The following is an 18,512-nucleotide window of genomic DNA, read 5'->3' as shown; positions in this document are numbered from 1 at the left end:
GACTGCACAATCGTGAAATTAATATTTCTGAAGAACCCCAGATCCTCGAATAAGAGAGTTGAAAATACCAAAAGGCCCGAAATGGAGAAGAAATTCAGACGCCAGCAAGAGCACCAGCTCCAGACCTGGTTAATTAACCAGTAAAGTCAATAAAAATCTAGGATGAAGCCAAGATGGCCTTTGATTAGGCCAACGGATGTAGAAGGGCGGATAGTCGGGATTTCTATCACCATCGGGCCATCGGCCTCAGCTCCCCGTGGCCTCCAATGCTGGTTGAGTGACGCAGCCGCAACTCGGGAACTCCCATGAACCTTTTCCATCTTAGATAAAGAGATCAAACAAATAGTTGCACCAAATTATTCATGGCAGGAGAAATTTACTGACAGACTTTTCAAAATAATTTTATATTACAAGTCTGTTATTGCCTGATTTCTATAGTGACTAATTATCAGAAGACTTTGGACAGTACTAAAAGTCTTTTGGCTTCAAAACCTACAGAGTCGATCAAGACAACGAACCATGGTCGAACTTCAACCACCAATCTTCCCATGCCCATGTTTCTGCAACGCCGAAAAGGAATTCCTACATTTTTTTGGCTATCCATATCTCCCTCTCAATGAAATGTATCTGCAATGACAGAAAAGGGTTTCACACATTTGGTTGTGTATTCGTATCTCCTTTCAATCAAGTATAAAGCGAGATATGTGGAGAAAAAAAAAAAGGATATTGTTTTGCTAAAGCAACTTTATGGTTGAATGATCAATCAACTTGCAAAGATGAGGATATGAAGACCCCAACAAGGTAGAAAAATGCTGTAATTAAGAATTTTAAAGCAACTCACACAACTTAAAGCATAAAAAATAGCAGCATGTAATGATTTTAGACATTTAGATATGTGACTGCTCTGACAACCACAACTGTCTGCCTGCTTGCACAGGCATAGATTGATAGAGGAGGTTCACTTTAATATAACCTCCAAAAAAGCCAACGTATTGCATGGATTGTCATTTAAGCACACAACTGATCTCGCAAATTTCTCCAAAAAAAAAAAAAAAAAAGAGAATGAGATTGAGACCCATCTGGAGCTTTAAACATAAAGGTCGGTAGGGGAGCAAGAGTTCAAGGTAACAAAAGGTGCCTTTTCCAGAACTCATGTAAAGTTTCATTACTGTGGTTTAAGTTGAATTTTCATGGCAAGAAACTACAAAACAGAGAAAAAGTGGATACATTTAATTAGATCATAAACACAAATGGAGTATTGAACCACCAATTTCCAATAAGCAACAATCATCAAAACAGTATAGAGGGAAAAAAAATAGGCTATTCACAAGACGCAAGGCATAAATAACTTGATCGAGCCTTATAAAGCTGGACTGGAGAAAGTGTTTCTTGAACTCAGGAGGCTTACCAATCTCAAGTTCCAAACATGGATATGAATGTAGGCCTCTACCCAACCAGATGACACAGGCCTAGCATGTGATGGGTTGGAGAAAGAGAGCATATGCATAATATAATTTACTGCTGCTAGTGACAACTTGTGCAACAATACATTTGAGTGACTATAAATATAATTAGTACGAACTCATTTACTCATAAGCAGTCAATATCCACTACATGAACATGTTACCACAGGTTTTCCACTTACTGATGTTATTTCCAATGTTCTGTATCGTGGACATCCTACCAATTTATTATATAAGCATACATAACAATGCATATAAAAAAAATTACAAACTCTGACAGGTGCTGAATTTTGTCGTTACCATAACCCAGAGAGAATTGAATTGAAGACAGCCATAAGAGCAGAATGTGCTTTGTTTTACAATGTCCAGAAAAAAATATCACTTTGAGTATATCATTATATGGTGCTAAAATTTTCACTTTCGTAAATTGAATTAAACTCATCAAGGTGAGCCCTGAGATCTAACTGATTTTTCTCTTGCCATGTTTGGAAAAGCATGAAAGTATGTTCCCAATTAAATATTCAAAAGTTGATAAAAAAAACTATGTTGAATGATCAAGAAGAAAGGATTGGCTCAATAGAAGTCCAGATATCTACCAAGTTCCAACACTGGTAAGAAACCTACAGAAAGGACAGACTTTGGCAACAAAAAAGGTTAGTCGTAGGTGATCAAGTACCATTAAGTATGATGATATTAAAATTGAGATCCCCAAAGACGACTCAATTGACATAATTTGATAATCGATGAAGATGATGACCATCTTGTATGCTTTTCAGTACATTCTAAAACCAAGTGAATTTTGCCAATCAAGCAAGAAGAACGTTTTCTCCAAAGCTATAGTCCGTTTCATCTTCTAGGCTGCTCCAAATTCTAAAATGTTTCTTAAGAAACAGTATGGATCGAACATAAGTTGGTGGACAAAATATAACAGTGAATACCTTTGACTTTGTCTGCATCTTGCACAGCTCGAATAAGATGAAGGATTCGATATTGAAGCTTGGCATTTTCAGCTTGAAGTTTCCGCACCTCCTTCAAAGCCTGAAAGCAAGAATGACTCTAGTAGTCCAGTTACATATTCTCCAAAATCCAAACAGAGGAGTGGAAAAAAGGGACCAGTATGAAATTACATCTATCTTCTCAGCTTCTGCAGAATCCAACTTCGTCTGCAGATCCTTCAGTTGCAACGCTTCCTCGATAGAATATCCTACGAAATCAAATGAGTAGGTCATCAAGTCCGTCCTAAAAGAATTTTCAATTCAAACATGATGATATACCTTTCTTGCTCTCCGATAGGAGTTCCAGTTTTGCCAATCTTTCCTGTATCATGAAAATTTATCAATACCCACCTAAACATTAAATCCAAGAGAGACCTTAAGATTGAAAATTCTTTCGAAAATAAATAAAAGGAAGCTCCATATCATCCTAGGACGATACATGCCTCCCGACATCTAGACACAGAGAGTGCACGATAACGATATCATCGATAAAGTCAAGAAAGACGATTACTAACAAGTCGGTCACCAAGTTCTTAGCAGCATCTCAAGTGCCTTCAGGAAAAATTAATCAATGAAGAAAAATTATTTAAAAAATCGGTTATATGATGACCAGCAAGAAGGAAAACGGCGATTTCCAGTTTTGGAGAATTGCCCACTTTTTGTTTTTGCGAAACCACAAACTCCATCACAACGCGTGAAACTAAATTGAATCAATCTATTATCCCAAGTATGAAAGAGAGAGAGAGAGATATATCCAGGAAACTACCTCTGCTTCTGCCGCCCTTTGATGGAATGGCCTCAGTACTTCCTCCAGATCGCTTGTCATCGCAACATTCGCCATTTTGCTGAGGACCAAATAGAATGCAATACTCTTAATTCCGTTTCTTGCCTAAAACCTCGAAGCAGAAAGAGGATTAGGGTTTATTCCAAAAATGAAAAAACCAACACCCCCACCCCCAAATGGAACTGCTATACATCATTTTCATTTGAGGACCAACCAGTTTTGCATATTACCGAAAAGGGCACAATATTTCTGAGTTTTCTAAATATTGCCTGCTCTCTTTTTTTTTCTTACTACCCGCTACAGGCCTTCAACTTCAAGTTGGAAAAGTTCGTAGACTTGTTTTTGAAGTTAAATGGGGACTGTCTTTCACGGTTGAAATTTGTTTTCAAAGGAAAGTGTAGTCCCCTATTTTTTTTCTTGTTTTTCCAGCAAAGAAATCTTTAAAAATAAAACCTTAGGTGATCCTCATCACCAATCCTATGAGAGATTTATTTATGTCTTTCTAGGAGAATGTGACTGGCCTGAATATTATTAAGTAAATAATAAGAAGATGACTTGGGTATTAAGATGTTAAGGTTTTTCTGCAGGTGATTTCTAAGCGCAAATAATTGTAGCTACCATGAAATGCCCTAACACGTAACATATTATACAAAAATATCATCACAATAAAAAAATGAAAAAAAATAGTCAACTAAGAGAATATTATCATCAAAACTGAAAAATGAAATACATGTAGTCGCCTAAACATGACATGACGTTCACTTCTTCAAGTTGCTAACTTTTTTCAACTTTGATTGTTTATTATAATTGTGAAATGTTTTCTTAGATTTGAGAACAATAATGAGGGTAATACCAATAAAAAACTTATGAGCTATGTAGCTTTAGCAACCTTTGGTCACAACGAGCGCGTTAGGCATGCCATCAAAGAAGCACTTACCTTAGTGGGTTTGGTACATCTGGGGCATTGATGTGAGTCTAGTGTGGGCAGCACATTTGCTATGTTGCTCTACAAATTGACCTAAAAAAATATATTAAAATCTTCTTTTTTATTATACAAAACTTGTTTGATGTCTATTTGAATGGTCTTACTGAAAGTTATTTCAAATTTGGAAAATTTTAAGGTCACAAATCTAACTAAAGGTTGCAAATGAATTGAATCTGATTGGAGGCTTTTATTTATCTTTGCTTTATCAAGCATTATTCAACTTGTTCTCTAATATATATTAAAGTGATCGGAATTGATTAATCTAAGCCCAACCCACTTGAAGTAATGTTGCTACACACACATCAAATTCTAACAAGGACATTTGGAGTCCAAAACCGAGCCCACTAGTGGTAATTCCTTGTGGGCTCAGCCCGAGTCAAAGCCGTCTAAGTACTCCCAAGCCTTTGACCGGGTGACCAACCGTCTGAGCCGATCACTTTCATGCGCTCTCCGGGAAGCCACGTCATTCTTTTCAAAACTGTGGCCACGTCGACGTAATAGATAAGGAAAAGCGGGAGCGCGCGATGGAGGGAAAAATGACGAACGTTGGGCACTCGGGCTGAGCGAGAGAGAGGGATGGCGTTCTCCGCCGCGATGAAATTGGCGGGGGTGGCGGCAACGCCGTCGGAAGGTTTGGGTAAGAGGGAAGAGAGAGGGGTGGAGAGATCTCGGGTTTTGATTCTTGGAGGCACCGGCAGGGTCGGTGGGTCGACGGCCGTCGCCCTCTCGAAGCTCTGCCCCAGCCTCCGCATCTCCGTCGCAGGAAGGAATAGGTTCCTTTCCATCTTTCTTTTTTCGCCTCCCTGATTTTTCCCATGCCGTCGCGATCAGCCTGGATCCGGAATTGGGATATTGTTTGTTCTTGTAGTTGTTTGGTTCCCTCTCTCTCGACATGTTAATTTTTTTATACATGCTATTCAGTATCATACGAGCCTATCTTCGGCGTTTCATTTATTGAATTCCCTTTTCGATACTATTGTAAGTTTCCAAGAAATTGCTCAATTTTCCCAATTTGTGTAGAGTATTTGGGCTTTTTGCATATACGGAAGTCTCGCGACTTCGCTGCAGTCGACCAACACCCGTGCTCATGTGGCATAGACGCACATGTATATGAGTAATCATCTATACTTCATGAAAATTGGTGTCCGTGGAAATTGTGGCCGATTTCTGTATGATATCTTTTTATTGGTAAAGTATAAAATGCCGCTAGTCACTGAAATGGCTGGGACACGTTAACTGCTTATTTTTTGAATTTTTGTGTAAGACAATTCCATGGTCAATTGTATGCTAAAAAAATCACTTTTTAGTGTGTATAGATTATTATGGTCCGTATAGGTAATTTTTGAAAGCTTTCTTGTACTATGTATCAGCAAGTGGTAGTACACTTTTCAGATTACAGTGAGCTGAATAAGTGTCTGTATATGGCAGGGAGAAAGGTGCTGCATTGGTGTCTAAACTTGGTGAAAATTTTGAGTTTGTTGAAGTCAATATTGATAATTTGAATGCACTGGCTGAAGCTTTAAATGGTAATTTCGTATTATTTTGTTAACCTAACCATCATATTTTGTGGTTAATCTTGTAATATTCACATCTGGTTCCTGGAAATCTCTCCATTGCTTTATTTTTCTTCCCTTTTGCTTCGCTGCACAATTTTGGCCTTTCTCATGCTTTTACGTATGGTAACTCATCTGCCAGTCCAAAATTGAGCCTGCAGACTTGTCATCCTGACTGATATTTAAGCTGCCATAATGAATATATGCAGATTGCTGCCGGATCTTTCTGCAAATAAGTTTTCTTGCTGACTATTGTGTTACCAACTGCAGATGTAGATCTTGTAGTTCACGCAGCAGGGCCTTTTCAGCAGGGAGAGAAGTGCAATGTACTTGAGGCTGCAATTTCAACCAAGGTCAACGAATTTAAGCAGCTTTTCTCACCAACATTGCGCACTTAATTGACCTGTATATATTCAAATCACATATATTTTAATCTGTCATGTCTGCCTATAGTTGTTATCCTCAACTGCGATCAACATCATTATTAACAGTGTCTAAGCTATTTGAGTTGCACATGTTGTTTCTCTTTTTGATATTTACTTTTAGCACTTGCATCAGACTGCCTATTTGGATGTATGTGATGATACGACCTATGCATATCGGGCAAAAACTTTTCATCAGAAAGCAGTGGATGCCAGTGTTCCGGCGATAACAACTGGTGGAATATACCCTGGAGTGAGCAATTGTGTGTCCCTAAATTTTTATTTTCATGTAAATTCTGTTTGGTTCTCCTTTCTACAATTTATGTTGCTCGGAATTTTGTTCCCGTATTTGTTCCAATGATGAACATGGGCATGCGAGTCCAGCTTAGGTGATTCCAGTTTCTTTGCTGACATTTGCGGAAGAAATTATTTGCCACATCGTTAACCAATAAACGTGTCCTTGTTATTTAAGAAGTTTTCATTAAATGGTCGAGTCCTTTTGGTGCAAATACTTTGATTCTGATTTGCATTAAGATATGCTGAAATTATGCCTCTATTATGACAGTAATGGCAGCTGAGCTTGTACAGCTTGCAAAAACGGAAGGCACTTATGAACCAGAGAGACTGAGGTAAATTTACCACCTTCTACGATCTCTACAAGTCAATGTAAGTTCTGTTTTTTATATTTAATGTGATCTGCAAAACTAGACAAATTGTGATATGTGAAGGTGACATTTTTTTACTATCTAGTTTGTAAAATGTCACCAACGGGATAGGAGCTTACTATATTAGGCAATTAACTAGCAAGTTTAATATCAGAAATAAGCTCATAACTCATTCAGTGACACATACTTCGTCAAAAATAAAGACACTGCATATGATCATAAAATTTCAGAGTTATCTTTTTCTGTTCAGAAATAAAGAAAACATGCATCACAACTAGGTAACAAGCCTGGGAGGACCAAGCAACCAAACTGCCAACAAAATTTCTAGCGAATCATCATTTATACTGTTTGTGTGAACTTTTGGAGAATTATGACCAAATCACATCAGTTTTAGCCTGTATAGTCGTTTCCTATGTTAGTCTTATTCATTTGATGGTCAGGAACACTTGAGAAGGAAAGACTTCAGCCAGGCCTCGGTCACTAGGCCATGCTAGGGCAACACCGATGAAAGGCTTAGGCTGGAGAATGGCAGGGTTAACGCCTCCTTAACCCCCTTAAAAGTTAAAACCAACATTCGCCTCCTACCACCTGTGGTTTTATGTTCTTTTTATTCCTGAGACATCAGAGTTTTACTTAGGCTACTTACGCTGACATGCATAATGAACATTTCCATGAAATGGCCCAGTGATGGCTCGTCGTCTGCTAAGGGCAACTTGTGAATGTCATCCTAGAAACGAAAGTTTTCACGAATAGCAGAAGGGAGGATGTGAACCTGTTTATATTGCAACATCATGTTCCAACTGAAACTTACTAAAAATTTTCTACTGAATTTTTTCTTGCAGATACTATTATTATACAGCTGGTACTGGGGGTGCTGGTCCAACCATACTATCAACCAGTTTTCTGCTTCTTGGTGAAGACGTGATTGCATATAATAAAGGTAATTAATGACGTATCTATGATTTTAGCCTTTATTATGTTGGTGCTACTAAATAAATATATAATGGTCTTGCATATATTCTTTGATCAGGGCAACATATCAAATTAAAGCCTTATAGTGGAATGCTTAACATCGACTTCGGAAAAGGAATTGGAAAACGAGATGTATATCTGTTGTAAGTTGCATTATTTAGCGTCAAAAAGCATTGATCTTGTGATTTCATTTGGCTGTTTTATTAACTTATCTTGTTATAAGTATTGGCAACATTTTTGTCATGGAACATGTTTTCTTCTGAAAATGAAGCTCATCTTGTTTATCATTATTTTTTCTTCCTTATTGCTGCCTCAAAATTCTGTATTTTCACTATTTCTAAAATACACGGGTTCTTACAGCACGCAGGAGAAGAAATTGATTTATCACTCATGGATTCTATTGCAGGAATTTACCTGAAGTTAGAAGCAGTCATGAAGTTTTAGGAGTGCCAACTGTGAGTGCAAGATTTGGCACAGCACCCTTCTTCTGGAATTGGGGAATGATTGCAATTGCAAATCTTGTTCCTGCGGTAATCTTCTTAAAAATTTCTACTTGAGTTTTGGAATATGTGAAAATGGAAATATAGATCAAGTAGTAACCCACAGATTGCAGGGCTCCCGCACGTCAGCATATTCACGTTCAGAGCATGAGTCTTTCTTTTTCGAAAACGTTGCTGCCACTAGCCAATCAGAATTGGCTAACGAACTACCATTGCCACCAAACTTTGTGCAGTCAAGGTTGCAAGTCAATGTCCTCTTCTTTCTTGTCTGACCTAGTTGTACTGACCAACACGAGTTATTCATGAATCCCAAACAACGACGCTGTTTCCTCTGAGTAGGTCTATGCATATGTTGGGCTGCAAATGCAAGCTTCAACTAAGTTTAATGTCAATAGGATCAAGGATATTTTATCGGGTCCAATATTTTGGTTTGTAGGTGGCATTCTGGCGATACAAGTCGAGATTCTGTTTGTTATTGCTGATCCGAGTGCCTATGGGGGACAAGGTTCAGCAGAGTCCTAGTTTATGATTCATTTTAGTGCCTCCGTTAAAGAAGAGTAGAATTGGACTTGGGTCGTAGTTTCGTAGGCTTTTTCAGATGAAGGTATGAGACGGTACACTGGGCTCATTGGTGTTAGTCGCAGATGAGCAAGTTTTAAGAGCCCTAGGTGGTTGGGCAGACTTAGATGTTACTGAGCATTTTTCTGCTGGCTTTTGCTGCTGGACTCTTCTGTCTTGATCCAACCTATTATTATTTGTAAATTTACATGCCTGTATTTCAATTAGCCATAGGTTGAGCCATCAATCTTTCGTCTTCCACCTTACGCTTGGCAACAAATGTGTGTTCACCGTCCTTGTCGATGTAATGCAGGAAACTCTGAGAGACAGGAGCAAAGTCCAACAACTCGTTTCTTTGTTCGACCCAATTGTTCGAGCATTTGATGGAATAGCTGGAGAGCGTGTCTCAATGAGAGTATGTTATTGCGCCAGCTTTCACTAGATTTCTTCTACAGAAACCATTATATGTGTATGTTCGAATTTCATGGTAATTTCTTTAGTTGGAAATGTTTTCCCAACAAAAGTGGTGGCAGCTACCATCACGAACAATAAGAGAATACAAGAATATAAGAACAGACAGAGGGACAGTGAAGGATACCTTGCTTGTCAAAATTCTTTTAGTCTGCGCTGAGTGCGCGACAGCATTGTAGATGCGGCTTCCACAGTCAGACTACTCATTAATTTTATAAGTATTTTCATGATGGTTACATTCAGGTGGATCTGGAATGCTCGAAGGGCCGCAATACAGTAGGCATTTACAGTCATAAAAGACTGTCAGAGTAAGTTCCGTACTGAGATCCTTCTCAGGCTTTCTTTTATAATTTGTTTCCATGTTAGTTGTTTTTCTTGATCTTTCAATGGATGGGGTAACGGTGAGAACTTTTGGGGACCATCCCCAGACCTCAATAGAGCACAAAATCAAACAAAACCTTCATTCACTTGACTGCCATCAGCGGAGTGGCAGTCAGGTTGCAATCAAATGAAGTTTTTCTTTCAAAAAAAAAAGAGGGAGAATTAATGGGAATTCAAAATGTTCCTCCCGAAACAAACTCTAGGTTGATTCTATATTGCGGATTCTTTCGTTTATAACAAGTGCACAAGCTTTCCGTACTGTGTCATGCCTCTTTTTTTGTTCATGTTTTTCCAGAGCTGTTGGAACTTGCACAGCAGCATTTGCCATGGCAATTCTCGAAGGAAGTACTCAGCCCGGAGTTTGGTTCCCTGAAGAGGTAGGAAATGCACCATATTGACGTCTGTGTACCACGTGATACGTCGAACAATGTCCGCGGTTAAACTTTTCTTTTTCCCTTTTTGGCAGCCTCAAGGAGTCTCAGTTGAGGCCAGAAAAACTCTCCTTGATCGTGCATCAAAGGGAACCATCAACTTCATAATGAATAAGTACTTCCCTTTTTCTACTGCCTTGCTATTGCTGTTGGTGGTCCTAGGAGTACAATTTTGCACATGTGCTTGCGTGTGCGTCCTCTTTACATGTGCTTTCAGACTGACGACTATAATTTGAACAGGCCTGCATGGATGGTGGAAACTGAACCAAAAGAGCTAGGTTTGGGGATATATGTATGACAACATACAATTAAGCAGCTGAGACCAGTTGAACTCGTCATCTCCACCTCGCCAGTTCTTGGGTTAATCCTCGTTTCATAGCTGAATTGATGCGCTCTCCACCAACAGACTAGCAGACATCAACATGGACATGTTCGGCGAACCTGTTGCTTTGGAGGGTCAGATTTGCATCACCTGGAAACTTTCGTCCTTGATTCCTGCTTGTTTAGATACTCAAACGAAGCCCTCTGGTAGCCTAGTCAACATTCTGTTGTTCCACGCAATGGCATAGATTAGCAGCTAGAACAGTTGCTGCTGCATCTTCCATAAAGTGTGGGTGATGGATGCAATTTTCTCAAAGTGATACAGATCAAAGCAAAATGAAGATTTCTATTGATTATTCAGTAATAAGGCAACAATCCTCCAGACATTTCTCACATGCGAGCAATACAAACTAAAGATGAAACTCAAAAGTTTTTTAAACCCATCGATCATATGGACAAGATTCTCACCCCCAGTTAACAAACCAAGGAGCATACGTTCAGCAACCTGCGTGAAGGCTACAGAAGTCACCATGGTTTCAAGGTTGCCTCAAAAGCGATGGCTTGTAAAAAGCGTGCTTCATTGCTATCTCAATTCGGTCACGGGGATCATTCATGGTTTCATCTCTTAAAGCTTGAAGAATGGCCTGAGTAGGTAGGTCCCTGTGAGTATTAAACAAAATATTAGACTACTTGCTTAACACGCCTGTCTTCTTAACCAACAAGGGAGAACAAAAAATTTCAGGATGTGCAAGGATGGAGCAAGATCGACCAACAAAAACCCCTGAATTTCCCATCTTCCTGATGATTTAGCTGGGAGAGAGAACTCCCTTCCCTTTATATAGCACCAATATACACAAGCCAAAAAAAAAAGGCTATACAAAAGAATGAGAGAATCAAAAGCTGAAGATCTGAAAGAAGTTAGAAGCCCCTGATGTGACTCGTTATCTAAAAGCAATCAGATGGTGCATCCTGCCGGCTCACAGGCTCACGACATTGCAATAAAGAAAAACAACAAAAGACCAGCGGACTAATTCACCCAATGGATGGTACCATAGGTTCCTACTGGGTAGCCAACACCACAATTTGACAAGATACACAGTATAAGAACAGCAGGTGGTCTACAAATGAGATCACCGGGTGGAGGAGCTCCCTAATCACCTGTACAGATCCTGCCCTAACTGCTGCCTGAAAAACTAAAACTTGTACAAGAACTGATAATGAATATGGCCCACCCATTTGGACCATTTGATCCACCAAAGTTTCCCATCGTAGAATTTAATCACTCTAAACTGACATTTTTTTTTCTTGGATAAGTTCCATTTACTCACAAACTGTTACTAGAATAAAATATGTACGTCTATGATAATCAAGCAAAAAGAGAACCAGAGAGAAACACACGACCTTGTGATAAGGATTCCATAGAGCGTCTTCAAGATGGGGCATAGTTCAAGTGGGGCAACCGGTCTGTTTTCATCAGGATGTAGCACATTTAGGCAGGGTTGACCAAGCAGCTCGTGGAATGCATGTACAGCAGATACACCCTGGTAAAAGCATCAAAGCATTAGGCAAATCAATATGTTATTTTGTCAGACAGTATATACATGTACCGAGTCAATCTCAGGCATGTGAACAATGGAGATGCTTGAGCACATGCTTGCTCTCCTGGTATAGTGCATAAATCTATGTCACACAAATGCAGAGTGTGGGTGTAGCATTTTACAAACAGGAAAAATGGGTGAATAATATATATATTTTATATAAGGTTGTCCACCACCAATAGTCAAATTAACAATTATCAAGCTATGGTCCTATTAGTGATTCATTGAAAGCAAATTGTCAGTTGCCGCAACTGCACCTGAGTCAACATGGCTCGGGTGCAGCACCTGCTGAAGAGTCTGTGTTTCTTAGGCATAAATACAGTTTGAGGCATATGATTGTGAAGCTAAATATACATCAATTGCGAGGGTACCACAGTTTAGCAGATAAGAAAATAATCAGAAAGCAGACCTGAATCATTCCCTTCCCTTTGATGCTATCACCCATATCACGACTAAGTTCTCCCTTTGCTAGCATCTGCCCATACCATGCATTACGACCCTTTAGGAGAGTAACATATGTATCAGCCAGCAATGGGCCAGCAAGCTTCTCCGGTTCTTCAGTCAACAGGTGAGTTATGAATATCATTTCAGATGTACAATGTGCAAAATAAACAGATTTACTCGTAGCACTCTCATTGGTCAGAGCTGCAACCATGCCTGCCATTGCCAAAGTGTTATTCTAATCAGAAGGCAATACAAGGAAAAATATAATGGAGCGACTATCATAGTTTCATAGAAGACCTACCGATCCCTATATTACATTCAGTGGTAAGAGGATAATTTATAAACTTAAAATGCAGGGAAGCAAACTCAGTCCAGTAGGCTAACTGCAGCAGAAAAATGGAATTTATATCCAGCTTTGCCAGATGATAAAAGGACAAATTATCTAAAGCAACCTATTTACGCTTTTAAAACAAGTTGCTCTAAAGCTATATAAGTGGCACATGGGTATTGAGAAACTGCAGTGAGTTATTTCAAGTTTAGATGATTACATGCAATTTTCGTCACATGTGAAAACATTGGATAGATTAACATTGGAAGGAACCTTCTTTTGCTGATAAGAACTAACATTTGACAATTAAGGGAGACAGAATGAATAGCGACCCTTAAATTGCACGGTATGTAGGAAGATAAATTAGCTAGAAGTGCCTAAGAGAACAAACAATAGACACATATATCTGTCTTGAAGCTCAGTAGCTGTTGCGCTTAGGAGATACAGAAAAATGATCACACCTGCCCCAATAGCGTACACATTTTTTAAACCACCCATAACTTCATGAGTGACAAGGTCACTGTTATCCCACACAATGAAATGAGGCTGCCTTAAAAACTTTGCAAGAGGTTTCCTCCATTTGTCAGATCCACATATTCGTGCATTGGCATACTCCTTGTTGTATATTTCAGAAGCTATATTCGGTCCTCCAAGGTAAAGAATATTCTCCATAGGAACTCCAGCTGAAAATGGCAGGATCAGGAAACATCAGATGCAAAACAAAAAAGGTAAATACAATGGCAACAAACATATTTGGTTTGGGCAGCATCACCAAATCAAATTAGCTGAAAGTATCAACCACCAAAATCATAATAAAGAATTGCAAAAGAGTTCATATTAAATAAAATCATTACAACAATGTGAATCCAAAGCTCCAATACATGAAGTAGATTAATAAGGATATGATACGCTTAAGCACAATGCACGGAAGTTAATTCTGTCCCGTTGAACTTGATGCCAAATTGATATGTATTCTTTGAAAAACTTAGTGATCTCCGATTAGTTGAAACTTGAAACCAACAACTCAAGCAGCCATTGTTGACATTAGCATACATGCATAACATGAAAGGTTTCATGTCATTCCCACACAGTGGAATTCAACATTGAGTATCCAACTTCAGAAGAAAATATATGGAATTTGAGCAATGCTATTCTTTTTGCTGCAGACTAAAAATACACAGAAGAGACTTTAGGATGTTTGTACTCTTAATGCTCAATGTGTCACAAGCTAAGTTGTCAATATGCACATTATATATGAGAAGTTTACTTACCCGTGCTTTAACAACTCAGAGTTTTCCTTGCTCATTTAGCTTGGAATTATGCTCATGAGGAGATCTATTTGGAGGTAACTGGTAAAGGTGATCTGGTCCAAAATGTCAAGAAATGATTTAGAAGCAACTAAGCTAATTCAAGCAACTCTGAAGGAAGAAGATGAAAAAAATGCTGAGGGCCGGCCAACTCCATGTCCTTTTTGCTGCTTTTCCACTTCCTTTATCCCCACAACAATAGTGAATAAGAAACCTTAATTCTAGCGGAGTCAATCTTTGCAATGTCCACCATCCAGGAAGATCCTTTATTCACCTCTTTTGAACTAAACTACAAGTCAAAGGATTTTCCTGTGCAAGTATACATTGAGAATTTCCAAGAAGTTCCTGCATAAACCTATAAATTTTCTTTGCTTGGTTTGTCTATGCAAAGTTCCAAGGATTCAGTTGCTCATTCTCATTGTTTGATTACTTCAATGTACACTTTTGTTTCACCCATTATGGTCCTGATGCAACCCTGCTGGGGGGAGTCCCCCCTCTTTTATTAAAAAAACAAAATCTGTAAAGATACATGACAAAACAGAAAAACACAAAGCTGTACAGGTCCACAGGAAGTAAGACTGTCACAAAAAATCGAGTCCTCAAAACATCAGTAGTTTGGACACTACCCCAAGAGTAGGTCTATAACTGACTCATCTGGATTGCCGTCCAGGACACCCAGATTTAACCTTAAAAATAGCAGGGTCGGATATGTAGCAAAATGAGTGGGGAGGCAGATAGAAGATCTGTGGCCTGCCTTCATCAATTTTCCAACTAACAGAATTTGTAAACAGAAACAACTGAGGAATGGCCGATTATGGTTCAATATTAGAGGCGATGACTGAGATCTGCAGCCCAATAAAAGAACAGTTTGTGAATGAAAGCTGAAGCATGTTTTCCGCATTAAGTATACAAAACATGTGAAAATGGAGATATGACATTGATATCTACGGAGTGAAGCACAAAGCACAACAATATACATCAAATAAAGCAACAAAATGTAATATGCAAAGAAATTTCTTGGCTGAACAAGAGACAGCTGCACAGAATGCAGAAGAGAAAAAATGTCTAACTACTAGAATCCAAAGACAATTGTGATAAATAGAGAAACCTTACTTGCCCGATTGATCATTTGGGTGGGAGTAATGATGCGAGGAACAGGCTCTAATTCAGCTTCAATTCCTTTAGCCAAAGAAATAATTATAGGAGAACTAAGCCTTTCCTTCCAATATTTGCTAATCTCTTCAAATACCACCCTTGTCTCAGTCGACGGCAAACCATTTATTACAATATCTGCATCCCATATGGCTTCCTGCAAATTGGTGACAACTTTCAATGGGCATAGCGGCGTATCAATCATGTTCAAGCAGAAACCATCTTTCAAAATTTCGTCTGCGTGCAGGGTCCGATCACCAAGCCTGCCTTCGACATACTTCAGATAAGCGCAGCGTCTGATCAATCTTCTAAGTACATCTTCCCTTGAATTAATCACTTCAAACAAATGCTCTGCCGTTGCTCGGTCGACAGACCTACCTGCTCTTCTCCAGATCCTAATCTGAATCTTGTCGCGAAAATGGCCATAGGTATCTTGCAGAAGCGCAAGAAAGACGCTGCCCCAAGCACCAGCACCAACACCGACGATTCTTAGCACATCACCATCAGCTTTTCCCAGAAGTCGGCGAAGTTCATCCAATTTTTCTTCTACTCCATTGCCATTGTGAGCAGAACCATTTGGATGAACAGAACTATGGTTTACTGCTGCAGTGCCTACCATATCTTTGGGGTCAGGTATCTTACAACAGACACGTAGGATAATTGACAATGTCCCAAGTCCTCTTTATAAATGTCCAAGAAGAACAACCTCAAACACCCAAATCACTTTAACCAATCTTTGCAGCTACAACACCTTTTCACCTTCCCAGATAGAGACTCTAATTTCCTCCTCAACGAGTTTTTCTCCAATCGTGAGAATTTGCTAAAGATCGTTCTTTCCGTAACGGTTATGCTAATTGCTGAACACAGAAAACCCAATATCCGAACCACCCCTTGACCCAAATTTCATCTGACAAGCGGAAAAAAGAAGAGAGACGAAGAAACACCGATATCAGTTATCAATTGACACAATTGGAGCGGATAAAAATGAAAAAATCAGAAGAAAACCTCTTTAAATCTGGCTCCCTTACTAGTTGAAGAGATAAAAGATAAAAAAACGCAATACATGCAAAAACACACATTAGAGAGCTGCTTACAACCAAACCTTTCATTGTCAGGCATTGCCATGATCATATTTCAAGCACCACATTCCAAGCTCCAGTTCTACTCCCTTAAGATTCAAAATTACAAAGCTCCAACCCCAAAAAGGCCAAAAACAAAGAAAACAAACACAACCAGCTTCGCCGTTCAAGCTTCTGATACCCACCAAACCTCAATAAGTGCTCATAAAAAAGCCATCAAGCAGATGCACCAAAACAAGAAATCCTTCACAAGGAGACCTTAAAAACAGCTAGATATCCAGCCTGGTGAATCTACCGAAGCCGGCTTCTTAGGCTACCTACTCTACCGGCCTGCAGCCTGCAAGGGGTGTTGCCCAGAAGAATGATCTCTCGTGGAAACAGCGCTCTCAGGGCCGTCGCTTATAGCCCCTGGTCGGCATTGCGGTTGGATAAAAGTTGTGGGTGGTGGGGTAGATTGAAGCTTTGCTGAAAAATTAATTGCAGGAGGCGGCATAAATTTTTACCCTCTTTCCTTTACGCATCTACAGGCCATTCATCTACGTTTTTGCATAAAATTTTATTTCCTTCCAAACAAGTAAACAATTTACATAATTTTTTTTTTATCTATTTTTGGTTTTTCCTCTATTTCTTGGGGAGGAGAGTTACCCTGCGGGCGGAAAGAACGAGACTTGCGTGGAGCTCCCCTTGCAAGCTCACATGCTCTCAAAATCTCCCACGTTCTTGTTGAGAGTTGGCTTCATCGTAAACTTCGTCGTCACTTCCTGTTGAGTGCTAAAATTAAGTAGTTTGCAGATTACCAGTGCCACATCCAATGTCTAATAAGCAGGTCAAAGCCGGAGAAAGCGAGAGCCAAAGTCAATTTCAAATTCAACTAATCGAAGAAAGCTATTGATTTAAAGGCGGCTTCCGCGTGAGGGAAGCTTACACCAGTTTTCAAGTCTCTCATTTTAAAAGTAGCCCCCTTACAAATAAAAAATGTAATTAGATCTGAGAAACCCAGAGAAGATCACTGTTCCTTGTTCAAGAAGCCATCCACTTAATGCACTTGTAAAAGCCCCATTCCGGTAAATCATAAATGGATCTCTTCGTTCCTGGCGTACATGTATTCCGTATAGATAGTTGTTATTTCAACTTCCCACCGACGTAATTCTGTAGAAAACGATCTTTCCTTCATTACTCTCGAATTCCTGCTTACCGCTGTCTCTGTCAAGCGTTCTAAACGAGAAAACGTTGAATGTTCTCAAGAGCTTATCCTGCAGCAGGGAGATGCAAGTGGATCTCAGTTACGATAGTTCAGTTGTAATTCAATTCTATACATTCAACTGATCAAAATTTAGTAAACTTTCGACGAAGTAGCCAACAAGAGCTTTGAGCTTCTTTAATATTAGCATGATTTTTCCTTGCAACCTTCCAATTCCAACCTGAATATAGACTTCCAAAGAAATATAGGAGGAAATCGAAGCACGTGAAAAAGATTGGTACATGTCTTGATCATGAAAGAAATGTGCATAGATGAAAATGAGTTATCAAGTTGGCAAAGATAGCGTGAACGGGTTTGACTTGGCTCTACCCAACTTAGACGCGAGATTTTCACTTAAAATTCTAGTTTGGTTGCATATATTATAAAATACTTTAGCAAAAGGCGAAAGAATAGTTGGCTCTGTACCAAAACTAGGAAACTCAAAATCAAATTTCATAAGGATTCTAAACATAATACCGGCAGAGATTCTGTCCACACTATGTGCTTCTGAAATTATCAGAGAACAAGTGTCTTGGTCGATATGCACAAGATGGAAGAATTTTTCATTCCTGTTTCTTTTCCCCCTTCTTGATGAGCTCCCCACACAATCATTTTCAAAATAACCTTGTTGGGTAGCGTGTGGGGAGACCTTCAGCATCGTCACCCAAGTGATGTTGATCCATGAATTCAGCTTGATTAGGACGAGTCAAGAACAGGAGGCTTCTATCATTCTATGGGCAGAGCAAAGCGGAAATCTAGGAATTAGAATGGGCAGTTCGGCAGACTGATTCCATGGTTTGGTTTAGCTTTGGATCTGTTTGTTCTCATTTATTTGATTCAGTTCGAAATTTATGCAGGATTAG

General features: G+C 39.2%; 3 protein-coding genes across 5 annotated transcripts; 1 reads left to right on the top strand and 2 right to left on the bottom strand.

The window, feature by feature from the left end:
* Positions 1 to 301: 301 nt before the first annotated feature.
* On the bottom strand, positions 302 to 3,403 carry LOC116264445 (uncharacterized). 2 transcript variants are annotated; one of them, XM_031644678.2, is made up of 5 exons: positions 3,225 to 3,401; positions 2,738 to 2,780; positions 2,591 to 2,667; positions 2,402 to 2,501; positions 302 to 627 (listed from the first exon to the last, which is right to left on the bottom strand). In XM_031644678.2, the coding sequence occupies exons 1-5, from the start codon at positions 3,297 to 3,299 to the stop codon at positions 614 to 616; spliced, it is 309 nt and encodes a 102-aa protein (XP_031500538.1). In that variant the 5' UTR covers positions 3,300 to 3,401; the 3' UTR covers positions 302 to 613. The 2 variants fall into 2 exon arrangements, with proteins under 2 accessions (XP_031500538.1, XP_031500529.1); XM_031644669.2 differs by lacking the exon at positions 302 to 627 and adding an exon at positions 901 to 1,201 and having other exon boundaries at positions 3,225 to 3,403.
* Positions 3,404 to 4,752: 1,349 nt separating this feature from the next.
* LOC116254978 (uncharacterized) lies at positions 4,753 to 10,857 on the top strand. The gene is made up of 13 exons (XM_031630667.2): positions 4,753 to 5,000; positions 5,656 to 5,753; positions 6,051 to 6,133; positions 6,339 to 6,465; positions 6,768 to 6,831; positions 7,710 to 7,807; positions 7,898 to 7,982; positions 8,246 to 8,369; positions 9,211 to 9,312; positions 9,612 to 9,676; positions 10,045 to 10,126; positions 10,216 to 10,295; positions 10,421 to 10,857. Exons 1-13 carry the CDS (start codon positions 4,804 to 4,806, stop codon positions 10,476 to 10,478), a joined length of 1,263 nt encoding a protein of 420 aa, XP_031486527.1. The 5' UTR covers positions 4,753 to 4,803; the 3' UTR covers positions 10,479 to 10,857.
* Positions 10,822 to 17,204, bottom strand: LOC116254958 (probable glycerol-3-phosphate dehydrogenase [NAD(+)] 1, cytosolic). Of its 2 annotated transcripts, none has more exons than XM_031630656.2 (6): positions 17,055 to 17,204; positions 15,292 to 16,237; positions 13,333 to 13,554; positions 12,509 to 12,756; positions 11,903 to 12,042; positions 10,822 to 11,161 (listed from the first exon to the last, which is right to left on the bottom strand). In XM_031630656.2, exons 2-6 carry the CDS (start codon positions 15,947 to 15,949, stop codon positions 11,038 to 11,040), a joined length of 1,392 nt encoding a protein of 463 aa, XP_031486516.1. In that variant the 5' UTR covers positions 15,950 to 16,237; positions 17,055 to 17,204; the 3' UTR covers positions 10,822 to 11,037. The 2 variants fall into 2 exon arrangements, with proteins under 2 accessions (XP_031486516.1, XP_031486500.1); XM_031630640.2 differs by lacking the exon at positions 17,055 to 17,204 and adding an exon at positions 16,433 to 16,920.
* Between the last annotated feature and the right edge of the window lie 1,308 nt (positions 17,205 to 18,512).

Source organism: Nymphaea colorata, chromosome 1 (assembly GCF_008831285.2).
Source record: "Nymphaea colorata isolate Beijing-Zhang1983 chromosome 1, ASM883128v2, whole genome shotgun sequence".
Taxonomy (NCBI): domain Eukaryota; kingdom Viridiplantae; phylum Streptophyta; class Magnoliopsida; order Nymphaeales; family Nymphaeaceae; genus Nymphaea; species Nymphaea colorata.
This window is presented reverse-complemented; position numbering and strand designations above follow the sequence as displayed.